Here is a 16975-nt window from a genome sequence, read left to right on the forward strand (position 1 = left end):
ACTGCAGCGAGGTCACAAAGGTGAGACAATGCTGTCAGCTTCACTAAATCTCTGTAAAGCCACGCTGAACCTGTCGCCTGTTTTAATCCTGTGGAAATGAATGGATTAGAAGAAAGCTAAAATGTGTGTGTGTACATTTGTGTGTAAACATGTCTCCTTGATTTGCTATACTCCAGAAAGTGAAGAAAGGTGATTTTATGCTATTTATTTTAAAGTATCTTTTTAAAATTAGGTCTTTGGGTGTGAAATTGCGTGTTATCACTAGGCATCAGTTTTGCCTTTCCTCATATTGTGCGTAATTATACAATTCTGGATGCATTTGTCACAATATGCCAACACATTTATAACAAAGGTCAAACGGAGGCGAACACAAACACCTTGATGGAAACTATACCTGTTGTTGTTCTGCTAATCAGCAAAGGAACACATTAACAAACATTTATGTGGATGATGGAGAGTGATAATAACAAACTGAATGTAGTCTATGCCTGAGGCCTGTACTACGAATCCAGTTCAACAGACCCTGGATATGTTTGAGTTATCTGGCCCAAAACAAACGCGATCTCGCTAAGAGGTCCTACGACGCTGGTTATCAACTCGGTAACTCAAGTCAGGGTTTCTCTGTCCGGCTGAGTGCATGTTCACATGAAAGGGGCGGGGCTAGCAATATTTGACCAATCACAAACATGGACCAGCGTACTGACAGCGCAGCGTCATACTTCCTGAATGAAAAGTCAACTATAATATTAGACATATGAAGAAGTTAAACTTGAAACATCCATGACTTAAACACTTTATCCAGGATCAAAGCCACATAGCTGCACCTGCAAGGTGAATACAGCTGGTAACAGAACAAGTGTTTGAATGCGTACATTAACAGGTTTCTGATATCACTGCCCCGTCTAAAACACGATCTGACTTTAATTACATTTGACTCGAGTGTTTCGTCAACTTATTGTGTTGCTTAAAATAATGCTTCTGCATACAGTATGTGACACTGTGAGGGTGTTGCACGGCCAGATACGGCTCAGCTGACTCAGATAAGGAGATATATGATACATTATGATGTGATATGATGAATGATAATGGGACACATCGACGTCTGCACTCACAGTGCCGCTGACTGTACGTAATGTTACTTTGATCCGGTTACTTATGTTGTGGCAGATATTTAAGTAAGTACGGAGCCCTGGAGGGTTCACAGAGAGAAAAATAAATAAAACGAGGTCACGTTTTATTAATTTGTGCGCATGAGATGTAATTTGTGCGCATGAGATGTAATTCGTGGCTTCAATTTAAATAAAATTAGGCCACGTTTTATTAATTTGTGCGCACAATATACTTTCTCGTGCGCACAAGATACTTTTTCGTGCGCCACTATCATAATATCTTCTGAAAACAAATGCCCACACATACACACACACAGACACACACACACACAAACATACACACACACACACACACACACACACACGCCCTGGCGACTGGAAATCTTGTTCATAAATCTAATGATATGGCGTAATAATCGGGCAGTTCGATGTGTCTAACCGTAAGAAAGTATCTTGTGCGAACGAGAAAGTATATCGTATTAATAAAACGTGGCCTCGTTTTATTTAAATTGAGGCCACAAATTACATCTTGTGCGCACAAATTAATAAAACGTAGCCTCGTTTTATGCATTTTTCTCTCTATGAACCCTCCAGGGCTCCGTAAGTAAGCTTTCTTAACGCTAATGTTATATTAGTCAGATTGCTCTGAAGATGGGAGGTGATATTCTATTAATGTTCACGTTCACACAGTCGGTGATTTTTGCCAGCCGTCTTTCCTGCGACGGCAGCTTTTCTGTATTTCCTTTCTCCTGTAATATGACTTGATCGCTTTAAACTCCGCACACTGAGCTCTGATTGGTCAGCAGGCGGTGCTTTCACTGAGTTGAGCTCTTATCCTGGAACCTAACCTGCTCCGGAGCAGGCTAGCCGTTCAGCATAAGTTACCATGGAGATCTAGCCCGGTAAAAAGTGAACCAGCGTCGTAGGACCGGAAACCCAGAGTTTACCCTGAAGTTAGCTCGCTAAGCGAAAATCCGGCTTCGTAGTAGAGGCCTCAGGTATTTTGTTGCTATTGGATCAGTTGGTGGATTGATATACCAAGGTCTTGCGGGGTTACAACTAGGTTTAAAACTACTTAAGCCAAGAGTAGGAGTGAATATTTGTCCTCAAATATCACCCATACCTTACCCTACATCAGTTTCTCTGCACTGTTTGTTTATGTTATTGTTTCATGTTGGAAACCCTGATAAACTAAAAAGGTGTTCTCAGCTGTTAAAGCAAATAAACCAGATGTTGTTTTTGTCATTTGAGAAGAGACTGGGAGGTGCTTTAGAATGGAGGTGTGCGAAGAAAGTGTTGCACACTATTATAAAATGATCACCTCCTCATTATCGCTGTATAGTAGAGAGGATATAAAGTGCAATGTTTGTTCTTCATAGATAAGTGGTGAAACGTCTGCCAAATTAAACACCTAAAGACTCTGGCAAGGCACAGATCTATCTATGAAGTTATTTGTATCCTTTTATGACCCATATGGAAAAAGATCAACCTAGTGCCTATGCGTTATTTAAGCTCAAGAAGACATTATCATGTAAAAAGGTGTTTCTTACATTCCACCGAGAGCTGGACGGTGTGAGCCCACGGTCGCTCCTGAGTCTTCTGTTCCACCATGCAGGTCACCTCCCTGCCGTTATCTGCTGCCGTGGGAACCAGGCGGTACTCGCTGCGAACCGTCACTGTGCCATCCGGCCCGTTGGTGGTGTTGGTGGTGTGGTTGCCTCCAACTGACCCCAACCATTTGATGGTGGCCGCTGGTTTGCCGTCCATTGCCTCGCACGTGGCCACCACCACCGACTTGGTCTCGGCCTGAACGGTCACAACGTTGGCAGAGTTCTTAGGCTTAGCTGGAGGCAGAGAAAGGGGGAGACAAGTGGGAGAAGAGCAAAAGAAAGAGATATCAGACAAGAGGAGGTTCAATCAGTTTGAGGTGTGTTCACATACTGTACACCGTGGCACCCTGCTGTGTGTAATGCAATTCGGATGAGAGGGATGGGCCCTCTGGTGTGACCCTAGGCCTCAAATACATCACAGAGACACCGAAAAGAAAGCAAAGCAACATCCATAAAAAGTCCTGCAGTGTCTTCATTAAAGCCAATGAAGAATTTGAATTGTAAAATCCAGTTTATTAATTACAGCTTGTATTCTATTAGAATATTCCAGAACAAAGCGAATCCCTTGCAAATGTGTGAAACAAAAATGTAACAGTGAGAAAGAGAGCCTTTGTCTTTGACCCAGTTATAATGCATGTTTTACATCAACCAATTGGTTTGGAGAGAGCTTCATCATCATAGACTTTCTTGCAGGTAGTTCCCCAATTGAAGTGAAACATCAAACATACCGACAGTTACGAGGTTTTCACATTTCAACAGCGATATTGCAACATTGCTTTCTCCTCTCCCATCACATTAGCGTTGTTAAATCAAAGCGGACTTGTTCTATAAAGTGGCATTGTTCCAAGAAAATGCCCTTCCACTACCAATAAATCTGTAAATGTCAGTGAATTCCCATTTCGTGATGTCAAGTGCTGCAATTTACTTTTTTGTTACCCACTGTTCAAATGCTTCATGTTGTACTGCAGGATGTGATTTTGTAATGTTCCCCTAAATTCCTTTCAACCTGCGGCACAGAGACTTTACTTATCGAAAAAAAACGGGCAATTATTGAAAACACTTTTTTGCTAGTGCATTGACTGCTGCTTTATTCGGGGTTCTGTCAGTGCTGAAATTGGTTTATCTGTGTTTTTGAAGAAATAAATCATCACTATGATTCTGAGGGACTGACACCAAAGTGTATATTCATGGTCATTGATTAAAGTGTTTGGACATTTTCTGATACATCTACACTGTAAATAGCTCAACATGGTTGAGCATGTTTACATTTGGACAATGTGTCATGTTTTTAAAAGAAGTATACCAACAACCAACAGAAAATACTTGAAAATGCCTATCCTTTAGCATTACCCCAGCATTAGTATTAACAAGTGTTTAAGGTCTTTAAAATAAAGAAAACATGCAAATTACTTTAATATCCATTAGAGATTTTTATTTTTAACGCCCCTTCATACCAGCATTTAGAGGTGATTCGATTTTAGTGAAAAATCATGGCAATTCAGGGACAAATGTTATGCATCAACTTCGGTACATTTTCACTTTAAAATTGGCATTAGCAAGAAAACCGAGCTCCACATAGTGGATAATGGAGAAAGCCATTGGAGCTTCTGTGTAGCACCTGCCCCTTCTATTCAACCTTCCCTGTGTAAGTACAAAAGGCTCCACAAAAGCAAATTGGTTTGTGGACAGTTTTGCGACAGAAATAAATGTAAAAATACTTATTTTCAATAAACTGTGTGAAGGTTCTGACACACCTGGAACCACCGAATGTTTCCCGGAAAGTCATTCTGAAAATGTCACATACGAGCGACAATGTGCCTCCATCGTCTATATGTCTGCCCGCTTTTCACCTTTGTTTGGAACAACTTTGGATTTCCCATGTGGTATGACAAAAGTAGTTTGAATCTCGTCTTTATTTTTTTTACCAATTTTCTAAACAATGACAATTTTGATGTACCACTTTATGATGTGAGCAGTTATTCTGCCCAAGATGGCAATCGCTACTGATTCTGGATCTAGATTGACATTTTACCACTTCATAGTGTCAACCATCGGCTTTTTGATTACTCCAACATTTGAAGCTGGATGCTGCTGTGAAGACTTGCAGTCTCCAGAAGTTATGCTTGCATTAGTGAACATAAATGTACTTTTTTGCTTAAAAATTCTAGGGCTGTCCCGAATACCATTTTTCAGGCTCCAGATATCCGGTAGTAATCAGCAGCGAATATTCGGCCCGCGCGGGGGGGGCGTAGTAATCAGCAGCGAACCCCTTCAACACGTGTATTTCGGTTTATTCACAGCATTCTTTTTGTTATTCTACAGTATTGTTGTTTTATAGTTAATTGTTAATGTAACCCAATTTGTGTTCTTTGAAATTGAAAAAGATATTGCATTGTGTTTGTTACTTTCGTTGCAATTGTATATGTCTTAAGTGTAATTTGGCTTGGCTTCCTATTTTTTATGGACATGCTTTTATTTTGAAGGAGAGTTAGCGCTGTTGACAGGAAGTTGTTGTTGCTATGGAAACAACGTGATGGAGATTAACGGAGAAACGGAGTCTACATATAAAGACGGAGAAACGATAAAGTGTATGGTTAAGTGTTAGCACCCCCTGAAGAGGCACAAGCTCTCTGGCATTGGAGATTTCACCAAATTGAATTTATCGAATAACGAAATTGAAACCCGAATAGTACTCCAACGAACGAATATTCGGATATTCAGGTACAGAGCTAAAAGATTCCTCCTTTAACTTGAAATGATTATTTCCTAATGTCAATGTGTAGTCTTTGTTAACTGTATGGTTGATTGTGTCTGCTTTCATCATATATTATATCAAACCAAATCCAAGTGACATTTAAAAAGTCTTAGATATTGTCTTTCTGAAAATGGAATATATCACAGGAAATTAGATTAAACAAAGAGCCTGAATAGACATGGAAAGCTTAGACAAAGCTTGACAAATGAGCAGAGATTTTAGATATGAGGGGGATAGGAAAGGAAAGGGAAAAGGGAGGCACAAACAGAGGACAGATGAACTGAAAGGCATAAACAGAGAGGGATCACATAGAAAAGAGAAGAGAGTGAATCAGAGTGGCAGAAAGAGGTTTGGGATTGAACAGCGGGCCTAAACAAGTCAGGAGTATCAATCCCTGATGTGTTTCCTGACATTGAATCGGATTGGGCACACTGTTAGTCATCAGAGACATTTTGTGTAATTAGAAGGCAAGCAGGAAGTTATGCTGACAGAGCTGAATAAACAGCTCTGTTTACCCCCCCACCACCAAAACTAACCCTTCGGTACAATCAATAGCCTGAATGATAGAGACTGACAGGGAGGGAGAAACGAAAGTGCCTCATGTTTCCAAACACTGTTAACAGCATGGACTGTATTTGGTTTATGAAACCAAGCACTTAAAAAGCTTAAAATGTGTCATAATCAACGCATGCTTCAATTTCTTCTATTAAAATTGCAATTTTGTGCGTGTTTAGCCAAGAATGATGTTCTTCAATCAACTCGTCGTCACATTTGCTCGCTTCAGAGAGACATTTACTGTGAGACATTGTCCCAGCAGCTTCAGCAAGGCAGACGCTTGTCCTAATGTGAACCTGAAACTTCTCTAAAACTCTTTCTTTCTGACTTAGCAAGCAGTTACAGATCAAAGCTTGTGACTGGAAGATTGCCAGACGGAACGTTAAAAAACAAGTTGGGCATATCTGCCAAGCATGAAGATTTGTAACTGAGTGTGAAGCCGGCTGTTGCTGCATTAAGGCAGCATTCACACAGGACAGCTGACATCAGGACATTAGAGGTTTCTCAATACTCTAATTTCCCCTCCTCGACTCCTATCCTCGATACTTAGTCCCGCCCACAGGAGATGCGAGCGGAGGACTGAGGAGGGGAACCGAGGAGAGAGGAGTGGAAGCAGCAGGCGGTTAGAGAAATGAGAACTCCTCTCCTCTGAGCGGTCATTTTAAAAGAGACTCAATCAATCAATCAATCAATGATGACAGGAGGCACAGCAGCCTTCTGTCTGATGGACAGATGTGTTCATGATGACTATTTACCTTTAATTCATTCACAGTGCGGTATAATGAGACAATAACAGGCTACAGATGCGGACATATACACACACATATATTTATATAAATATATACAATTTCAGAATCAAACAAGTATGAGAGCACTCTCATAATAACGTAACACAACCAGAGACTGGATATATCCCCCCCCCTCTCTCGGGTCGCTGAAATGGGGAATTTAAATTACGGGCCAAAAGTTAAATTTACAAGTATTAAAAGTAAGCAGAGGACACCAAACCAACTGAGACCCGTCTGTCCACTGCATCTACGCACTGTACAACCACACACACCTACACACTGTACCACACACACCTACACACTGTACCACACACACCTACACACTGTACCACACACACACACACCTACACACTGTACCACACACACACACCTACAGCTCCTAAAGCATAATCAGGCTACAGCCGTTGTGTATTTTATTATGTGAAGCACTAAATGGTCTTAGAAAAATATCGACTCTTTGTTTGTAGATATCTACTAAACTACAGCAAACAAATACAGAGAGTAATGTAGGTCTGTTATACTGAGTGATATATATTATACACACTGCTCTGCTTTCTGCACGGACCTCACAGCTGTTCTCAATGTAGAGAGCCTCCTCAATACTCGGTTCTCGATGTGCATTTAGAGAAATGAGATGTCCTTCAACATGGCGTGCTGAAATTCATTTCCGGGTCACTACCGGAGGACCGAGGAGTCGAGGAGGGGAAATTAGAGTATTGAGAAACCTCTATTGTGTTGAAACCATCCAGACACCCAGAAAGCTAATTAGTGAAGCCCAGTACGGACCACATTAATACTTACATTTGGCCCACATTCTGCCAAGCAACAAAAGTGATGAAGACATGCAATATGGCAGCGAGGACACAAACTTAACCTTGGTATTATGCAGAATTTAGCCAGACCCAAGCCACACTGCACCCCTTTTAAGACCTAACTCTTAACCAGATTACAAATAGTTTGCTGCATTTGGCCCCACTTACTGCATACTGTATGTGGTGCAGTAGAGATGAGCCATTCTGGGAGCAAAAACCCCCTCACCATTGCCACAAATGACCCATTTACTTCCTTAAATCAATCAAAGTTGACCCAGAATCATGTCCTATCTGGGTTGTGTCGCAGTGTGCAGCTCTTACAACAGTTTGAAGCAATCTGTACACATTTCAAAGGCTGATGAAGTCCATTTGAACACATTTTTAGCAGCAGGGGTCATCTACCACAGGCTGGTCCGGATAAAAAACTCTCAACAAGCATCATTGTTCCCAGAGGATAAACTACTGAATATGGTGAACTCTTTTCCATAAGGTTACATTTTAAGTTTTTTTTTAAGAATCTCTAGGCAACTATTGGATGCAGTACCATAACGTTTTGCATTCACGTTTACTTAACTATTAAGTGCTATTTTTGTATTCGTCCAATACATATTTTATGAAAAACACCTGCAAAACAAATAGAATTCCCATCAGCCTTGGCTTTACTTTGTGTTTAATGCCAATTTTTACCATGTACAAAATGGTACCATTGTCAATCCAATGTAAGCATGCTCTTTTTAGCATTTAGCTCAAAACACTTCAATTACAGCTTCAAAGAGATGCTAGCATGGCTGTAGCTGTCAGTCTTGTTGTTTTATTGATCAAAAGTCTATCTTCTGAGTGATGTTTGACTTGCTTGCTGATGCTTCCATACACCACCACGGAAGATCAATGTATTATATTAATACATCCAATCCAATATGTCAGTGTGACTCCACAGAAGTAAACAGGGTCAGGGAAAGAGTCAATAAGTAAATCTGACCTCTCCTGAATTCTTCATTGCTTTTGGTTCAAGTGCAAAGCTGAAACAAATCCTCCAAATACTAGAATCTCCATACAATGTTTGGAAACACAGAAACTGAGCCTGAAGAACAGACACATTTGGATTTAGCAGTTGCTTCCTCCTTCTCCCCTCCATAAACTTGGATTTATTCAATGCTGATGAAGGCAGCCAAGTCATTTATTTTTTGCAGACATTAGCCAAAAATCAATAAAGGTTTCTGGATCTTGTTACATTTTTGGAATTTATGCCTCGCCAGCTGCCCAGGTTTGTAAACATCTTGTCTCAACTTGACACGCTGCTGCTGAATATTTCCAGACAATGTCGGGGGAAAAAAACATCTGTTTGGCTCTCAACTGTTAACATTACATGAATATTCAAGGACACAACAAGAGTTTATACTGCGATTATTCAGCTGTGCGTGTTGTTTTGACAAGTCATTATTGGCTGCTAGAAATGTTGAAAAAATGCATTAATTTGAGTGTTAGACTAATTTAGCTAATTTAAGCTTGAGAGCACTCACTAAGTGCCTGGAATGAACAAAATAAAAGAAGAAATGTATAATCATTCCCAATGTCACTGTCGTTATTCAAGGATAGAGGTGAAAACACATCATTTTGACTTCTAAAGCCAGCTCAGACTTGCCTCTGAACACAGAGCACATCGGGCCTCTTGTTTCAAGCCCCTTTGTGCTGCTGCATTTAACTGCATTTTGACTGATTCAGTGCTTCTACTTAGGGCAAATGGAAACTTTTTTTTTTTAAACCTTCCTCTGTTTTTCAAAAACTCAACCATATAAAGAATGCTGTTTCAAATCACCAAAGTTGTTAAAGTACAGAGCAAGTTTTGTATTGTAGTATTTGCTGACGGGCATATTTTCTGTGAATGGAGAATGGCTCTGTTACGACTGTCGCCTTCCTGGTCGTTTTAACTGTGTTAACTTGTGTTATATGCAAATGTGCTGTGCGGTTGCCCTGATGTCATTGGCTGCCATCTCCTGGTCCGCTTCCTGAAGATTGTGATTGGAGCACGCCGGGCCCGACGCACTCCAATCGCAGCGCACAGCCGGCGCACACCTGCTGGAGATGACTCCAAAGCCTGGGGACAATTATCACTCTGGAGCAGTGCTTCTCAAAGTGTGGTCCGCGGACCACTGGTGGTCCGTGAGCACCCCCTAGTGGTCCGTGAGTATATTGGTAACATTTCACATTTGAAATAAATAAATACATTTGAGTTTTGCAGAAATATCTCCGCAATGGAGCGAGCTTAAGTTTCACTTTCAATTGCATGATATAGCCCAGTGCAAGACCTTCATCACACATGTTGCCACTTGTTTGTACCATTTTCAGGCAATTTGTGATGTGATTTTGGATATTTGTGGAGTTAGGTGGTCCGCGAGTGTTTTTTTATTGGTTAAGTGGTCCTTAGTATGAAAAAGTTTGAGAAACACTGCTCTGGAGGCTCTGACATGTGGACAGACGCCTCTCACTACTTGCTCCTTAGCGAATTCTGTTGAACTGTGGTTAAACTTGTGTGATTAGTAGTGTCGAGAGTAGCTTAGTTAGAGTGTAGAGTAGTTTAGGATTCTGTGACTGTTGCCTTTAGTTTAGTTGTGTTTTTGTACAGACTCTTTGTATTAGCTGTACCACTTTTAAAGTGAGGTTTTGTTTTGTTTCTGAGCAGCAGATGATTGTGTGTTAAATAGCTTGAATTAATCAATCACCCTCAGTAATATAAAGAAGACTCAGGTTTTAGTCGTACAACCACTTTATTTTTCATTAAGACCTCATTAAGACATCATAGATAGTAAAAGATTAAGTTTGCTAATATGAATTCAAGACACTGGTACTGGCTTACCATACTGTGAAGAGATTGGGGGTTTCGATTGTACCTTAGCAATAAAGTTATTGCTTTGGATAAAAGCGTCAGCTAAATTATACGTACAGATGTAGCGCCTCATTTCAGACTCCAGCTTACAGCTTCCTGCCTACGACCTGCCTAAGACCAGTATCGAGGAATGTTAAGTCCTCCCACTATTTTCCAAGAGGGCGTTGCCAGATTTTCAATTTCAGGTTTTAACCAGGAGATGGCGCTTCATTCACAAATACAGAAAGACAAGTTTCATGGACTTGCAGTTGTGTTTTGAAGAACATTTGAACACATCAATATTTTAGATCAACTAAAGTATATCTAATCTTGTAATTCAATAATATATAGTCTTTATATATTAAATAATCATAATAATAATGTAAATGTTTACATTACACTTCTTTATTTGTTATGCTCGTACTTTTACCTTTCCAATCGTTTGCTTTAATATGCAGCGTATTTTTTGTTTATTTTTGTGTTTGCTTCCTCCTGCTCCTTTTCGGACACATACTGTATGATTTATTATTATTATTAATATGAAGATATTATTAAGATAAGATAAGATGTTACTTTATTGATTGAACATTTTAGTTTAGAAGGTGCTGTCCCACGGTAATTCAGAAGGCTCACAGGTCACATTCCGACCATTATTTAAAACAATAGGTGCTTTCACACCGTCTACAGTTTGATTTGTATATCAATCAATGTTTATTTATATTAGCCCAATATCACAAATGTTACATTTGTCTCAGTGGACTTCACAGTGTGTACAGAATATCAGTATGACAATACGACACCCTCTGTCCTTAGACCCTCACATCGTACAAGGAATAGAGGGAGCTCTGTGGCTGAATGGCCAGCAATTAGGTGTGGCACATTTATCATTGGTGATCAGAGCTAACTGCCTGCCGTCAGATTTCATTTAAAAAACAGATCTGATTTTAAGACTAAAATGTCTAAGAGGGGGGGAGAGAGCTGTGGTTGATGGGCCATTAGTTGTGTAAATACACAACTGAGAGCTGCCGTTTCATTCAGACTGTTTAAAAAACGGTAACGGACTATTTTTCTTAGCAGATGCATGTCAATTTAAATCAATACATACAACTATTTTTTAAATCAATAACATTTTTTTCTAAATCCATAAAAGCATTTCAATTAATATTGGGAGTCATGTCGTTACTTTGTTGAGAATGTGGCCATGTAATAAGCGGGATAATTTGCAGCGACTTGTTCCTTATGGGGAAAATAACACCCTTCATGCTGATCAAGATCCCTCCGCTACAAGTTGGGATCCTGATCTGCCGACGAGGCTCCATTAAAATATAAATATTTTTAGTGAATTACTGAGTTTAGGCACGTTAATAACATTTTAATGAAGTTGAATACAGTATATTCATATGTGTCAGTGATTTCATGTCAATTCTGCGAACATAAACATAAATGATCGTGGTAAAGATGATGATTAAATTAGGATTAAAAATCGAGAGCCGAGCTGCATTTCCTCCCGTTCGTTTTTTTCGACTAAGCAACATTATTTTGTTAAATAACAACATGGTGTTTTGTTTTGTAAATGATTACATGTCTCTTATTTAGCACAGAGTATGATATCCGTGACATATGGATCTTAACAAAGTTCCGCTGTACATCCAGCGTACTGTATCTGACTTTATTTCACATGAGCTCCAGTGTGGAACCCCACTGCACCCCCTGGTGGATCAATGATCCATTTATTTATCACGGGGGAGGTCTCAAGTCAAGCTGGAGGTTTTCCCTTGAGCGAGGGCAGATCACGTACCAATCACGGCCCTGTCTGAAATGAAGCGCTACATCTGTAATATGTAATGTAGAAGAGATATGATCCTTCCTAAATCCAAGACATGGTAAACCATACACTCCAGCATGTGCAAATCCAGGTACTCCTCAATTAAAATACACCTGTTTGCAATCCTGAATGGTGGAACAAGCTCTCCATTGATATCAGGACATCAAAATGTCTACATATCTTTTGCCGCAAACTGAAAACATACCAATTGGATTTTAAATGAATGCACCAGCACTTACGATGGTTTTCGTTTATTTATAACGAATATACCTGCACTTTTTTTGTTGTCCTCAGTTTGTATCTTTATGGTTTATTGCACTTATTGTAAGTCGCTTCTGATAAAAGTGTCCGCTAAATTAAATGTTATGTAATGTAAAAGAATACTGAGGCGGTTAAGGTTAGAATCTCTTGCTTTTACGTATGCTAACCAGGACCTTGAGTTAACATGCAGTTACAATTTGCAATATACTTATTTTTAGTTCATGTTGAAATGCCTTGTCTTCATGCTGCTGTGACGAAACATCTTCCCAAATTGGGATAAATAAAGTCAATTATAATCTTATTGTATCTAGTCTAATCTAATGTAAATACATTTAATGTAATCTAATCATGAAAAGCTACTAATCTGACAGAGACTGAGCAAAACACACGGTTGAAAAATATACTATTTCATATATTTTTCTTATGGGCTTTGCTGATGATACTTTGCCAGAAAAGTTTGGCTTCAGCCATTGAGGTCAACACCACCCTTGAGTTATTTCCAAGAGAAATGTTGTGCAGAAGCTACACTCTATTCTGCCACTTATTCACTCAGTTGATATTGGACTCCAGCCAGTGACCCTCTGCAGTCCACTCCTCCAACATCTGGACTCTCAACATGTCCCTCTCCAAACTCCAAAACAATGTGTTATAAAACACTTCTGATCCACTATTCTCCCGCACCTGCATTTGTATTCCTGTCCTGCTGGCTGCACTATTCAATAAAATGCAGTATTATTGGCTACTATCCACTGCGTATGCTCCCCATCCAGGACGATGTTATACCATTCACTGCCAAGTGAGTGATTCTTTATTCACACTCCAATAAGTGGTAATAAGATTGGCCGGTGCTGGTGCCGCATCCAATAAGTTATAATAGGATTGGCTGTCAGGATTATGTATTTCTACTTAAATAAGTTGTGATATGATGGGGGTGCTGGTGGTTCTATATCCAATAAGATGTAATATGATTGGCTTCCAGAAGTTCTGGATTCAATAGGGTCTAATGTGATTGGCTCATATGGATTTTGTATCCAATAAGGTAAAATATGACTGTCTTCCAGTGACTTTGAGACACACTTAGCTCACCAATTACATTTACATGGACCAGAATCTGTCAGAGAGAGCTTGGCAGTGCTGTAGCGGCAGACAAAGGCGAGTCAGTGAGCTCCAGCAGGTATTTCCCAGTCTACCTCATCTTTGTGCCAGCAGCAGCAGTTTAGCAGGCTTAGCCCACATCCATCTGCAAACCCGCCAGAATCTGGTGCTGAGTTTTCTCTGCAAGACAACCAAGTTCTGCATCTCCTGTTCTCCGTCAGAGAGTGGATTTTGTATTGTTTGTGTGAAGGTTTGCGTTAAAAAAACAAACTACCAGGGGACATTTTTCTGGCCCAGCTGGGGGGGAAACATAAAAGGAATTTCATTTCATGCACCATACTGGCTGCAACAACTGGAAATGGATTAATTTTAATTATTGCCTCCCGTTGTGTCTCTACAGTGACTTACTGAAGAGTCTAAGAACTATTTTAGCTTAGCCGTAGCTGATAAGGAACCCACAGACCTACAAGTGGGGCAGCAACACATTTACATTGGCAGCACGCCTGTAAGCATACTCTCAATTCTCCATTCCTTTTATTGTATATCAACCAATTTAAAAAATACCATTTAATTACACTGAATGTATACACAAAGGCCTCACACATATCCCAAATGTGACCCTGACAAATAAAACACATTAGAAAAAAGGTAAAGAACCACAGGGATACCATTAAACTTGCACAATATCAATTCAGTAAATGGTTCTGAAATCAGATCATCCCTTGGGCATGCTACTATAATGTGAGCTTTGAATGTTTGAGCTCTTTATAAAGTACAATCACTGACGCTACGGGCCATATACTGTAAGCACAGCACTCCTATACAACGATCAGGGGAACTGTTGTTATTCACATTCAAGCATGAAGTCTCCTCAGTGCTGTACACTTTGAGAGGAAGACACCAGGCAACTGAGTCCATTGTGAGCAGAGTGCAAACGGGAGGACATGTGGGTGGATAAATAACACCAGCTGTCTCCAATTACAAACAGGATGCGTCCCCTGCTAACAGCAACTAAACAACTCACTTTTTAAAATCAAGACACTGAGGTAACTTTAAGCAATATGCCAGATTTCACATTTTGGGGGGCCGTGTTTGTTTTTGCAGTGTTTCAGGCTGTTGATGAGTGGGGAAAATAAACTATGAAAGGTATGGAAGTTAACAGCTGTGTGGAGATGCAATTTGCATACTTAATGTATTCTAATTATTTCATTAGAGCCAGAGTTTTCAAAGTCTGACACTGTTTGCCCCATGCTCAGACCTCAACTGTAAATGGCTTGGGAATTCTGATAAAAAAACATGAAAGATTTTTGTTTTTTTTGGCTGATTTTGACATCTCGCAGTACTGTTCTTTGTCAAACTTCTAATTGGGATAATTATGATAATCAAGTTTGGAACTTCATGCACAGTTCCCATGATTTGAGAAATGTAAAAGGGAAGAATAATGTTGCAAAAGAGTCAGAGTTAATTTTTTATGCTTTTAACAATATATTTCTTCTGTTGACCACAACATATTACTAGACCGACTGGAAAACTGGGTGGGACTTTCGGAAACAGTTCTAAATTGGTTTGAATCCTACTTAAAGGACAGAAACAACTTTGTTTATATAGGTAAATACACATCTGAGTTGACAAATATGACATGTGTGGTTCCTCAAGGCTCCATCTTGGGGCCTCTTCTCTTTAACATCTACATGCTACCACTGGCTCAGATAATGAAAAACTACAAAATAAGTTATCATAGCTATGCGGATGACACACAGATTTACGTAACAATTTCACAAGGAGACTATTCTCCGAGTAAATGCATTGAACAAATCAATGACTGGATGTGTCAGAACTTTCTCCAATTAAACAAAGATAAAACTGAGGTAATGGTTTTTGGAGCGAAGGCAGAACGTATAAAAGTCAGTGCTGAGCTTCAGCCTGCAATGTTCAAACAACAGATAAAGCCAGAAATCTAGGTGTAGTCATGGACTCTGACCTGAGTTTCAACAGTCACATTAAAACAGTTACTAAATCAGCCTACTATCACCTAAAGAATATATCTAGGATTAAAAGACTAATGTCACAGCAGGATTTGGAAAAACTTGTCCATGCTTTTATCTTCAGTAGACTCGACTACTGCAATGGTGTCTTCACAGGTCTCACTAAAAAATATATTAGAAAGCTGCAGCTAATTCAGAATGCTGCTGCTCGAGTCCTCACTAACACTAAGAAAGTGGATCACATCACTCCAGTTCTGAAGTCTTTACACTGGCTTCCTGTGTGTCAAAGAATAGATTTCAAAATATTGTTGCTGGATTATAAAGCTTTGAATGGTTTAGGCCCAAAATACATTTCTGACCTCCTGCTAAATTATGAACCATCCAGATCTCTCAGGTCTTCAGGGACTGGTCAGCTTTCTGTCCCCAGAGTCAGAACTAAACATGGTAACGCAGTGTTTAGTTATTATGCTCCAAATATCTGGAACAAACTCCCTGAACTCCTCATTGCTTTTAAATGAGTGTTTCTAGATCATCATTTTATAATATGTTTCTTAATGCTCTTAATGTCTTTCATTTTTGTAAAGTACTTTGAATTGCCTTGTGTTGAAATGTGCTATATAAATACACTTGCCTTGCCTTACATTTTGTCAAATTGCTGTTTATGACAATGCACCCTTGAAAATAAAAACACCTAACAATGGATTACTAAAGAAAACTTCAAAATGTGATGAAATTAAGGAAACCTGGACAAAAGTAGTGTCTTTTTATCTATACTTTGAACAAAATGATGCCCAGAAAATGTAAGTCACACTGAATCTCAAAATGTGCATGTATAATATGTATGTGTGTTCTGATTTGACTGCATTGTGATTCATAGAAACAAGTGTGATTATTGTATGCAAATTGGAGCAATCTGGTGCTAAGGATTTTAAAGTAGCTCCATGAGCTGAGCCACTAATGCAACTGCTGACTGCGCTGATAAGCAGCCAAAATACAAAGCCAAACTAGAAAAATGTACTTCCTGTTGCTTTCAGAACATCAGCATGCACTCTTTTTAATGTACCACTCATTTATCACTCAGTTGCTTTTTATTACACATTCATCTTATTTACACGCTAAGGGTTCTTGAACAGTCATTTATTTTAGATTGTTGCTTTTAAATTGTCTATCGTTTTGACTTGTTCCTGTTTTATGGTGCGTGAGCTTTGCTGTGTGATTTGGGCCCCAAAACAATATTTGCACCGGGGCCAATCACAACCTTGTTACTCCACTGCAGACACATCATATTTTAAATTCGTGTTTTCATTTATGTGTCGT

The 16975-nt window shown here is 39.5% G+C and overlaps 1 protein-coding gene across 2 annotated transcripts in view; it reads right to left on the bottom strand.

The window, feature by feature from the left end:
• Positions 1–16975, bottom strand: part of pvrl2l (PVR cell adhesion molecule related 2 like) — a 365603-nt gene that overhangs the window by 212590 nt on the left and 136038 nt on the right. For both annotated transcript variants that reach the window (XM_034201644.1, XM_034201642.1), the window contains exon 4: positions 2660–2953. In XM_034201644.1, the coding sequence (XP_034057535.1) occupies positions 2660–2953 (294 nt within the window). The remainder of the gene's footprint in view (positions 1–2659; positions 2954–16975) is intronic.

The sequence above is a fragment of the Gymnodraco acuticeps genome, unplaced genomic scaffold, assembly GCF_902827175.1.
Source record: "Gymnodraco acuticeps unplaced genomic scaffold, fGymAcu1.1, whole genome shotgun sequence".
Lineage (NCBI taxonomy): Eukaryota > Metazoa > Chordata > Actinopteri > Perciformes > Bathydraconidae > Gymnodraco > Gymnodraco acuticeps.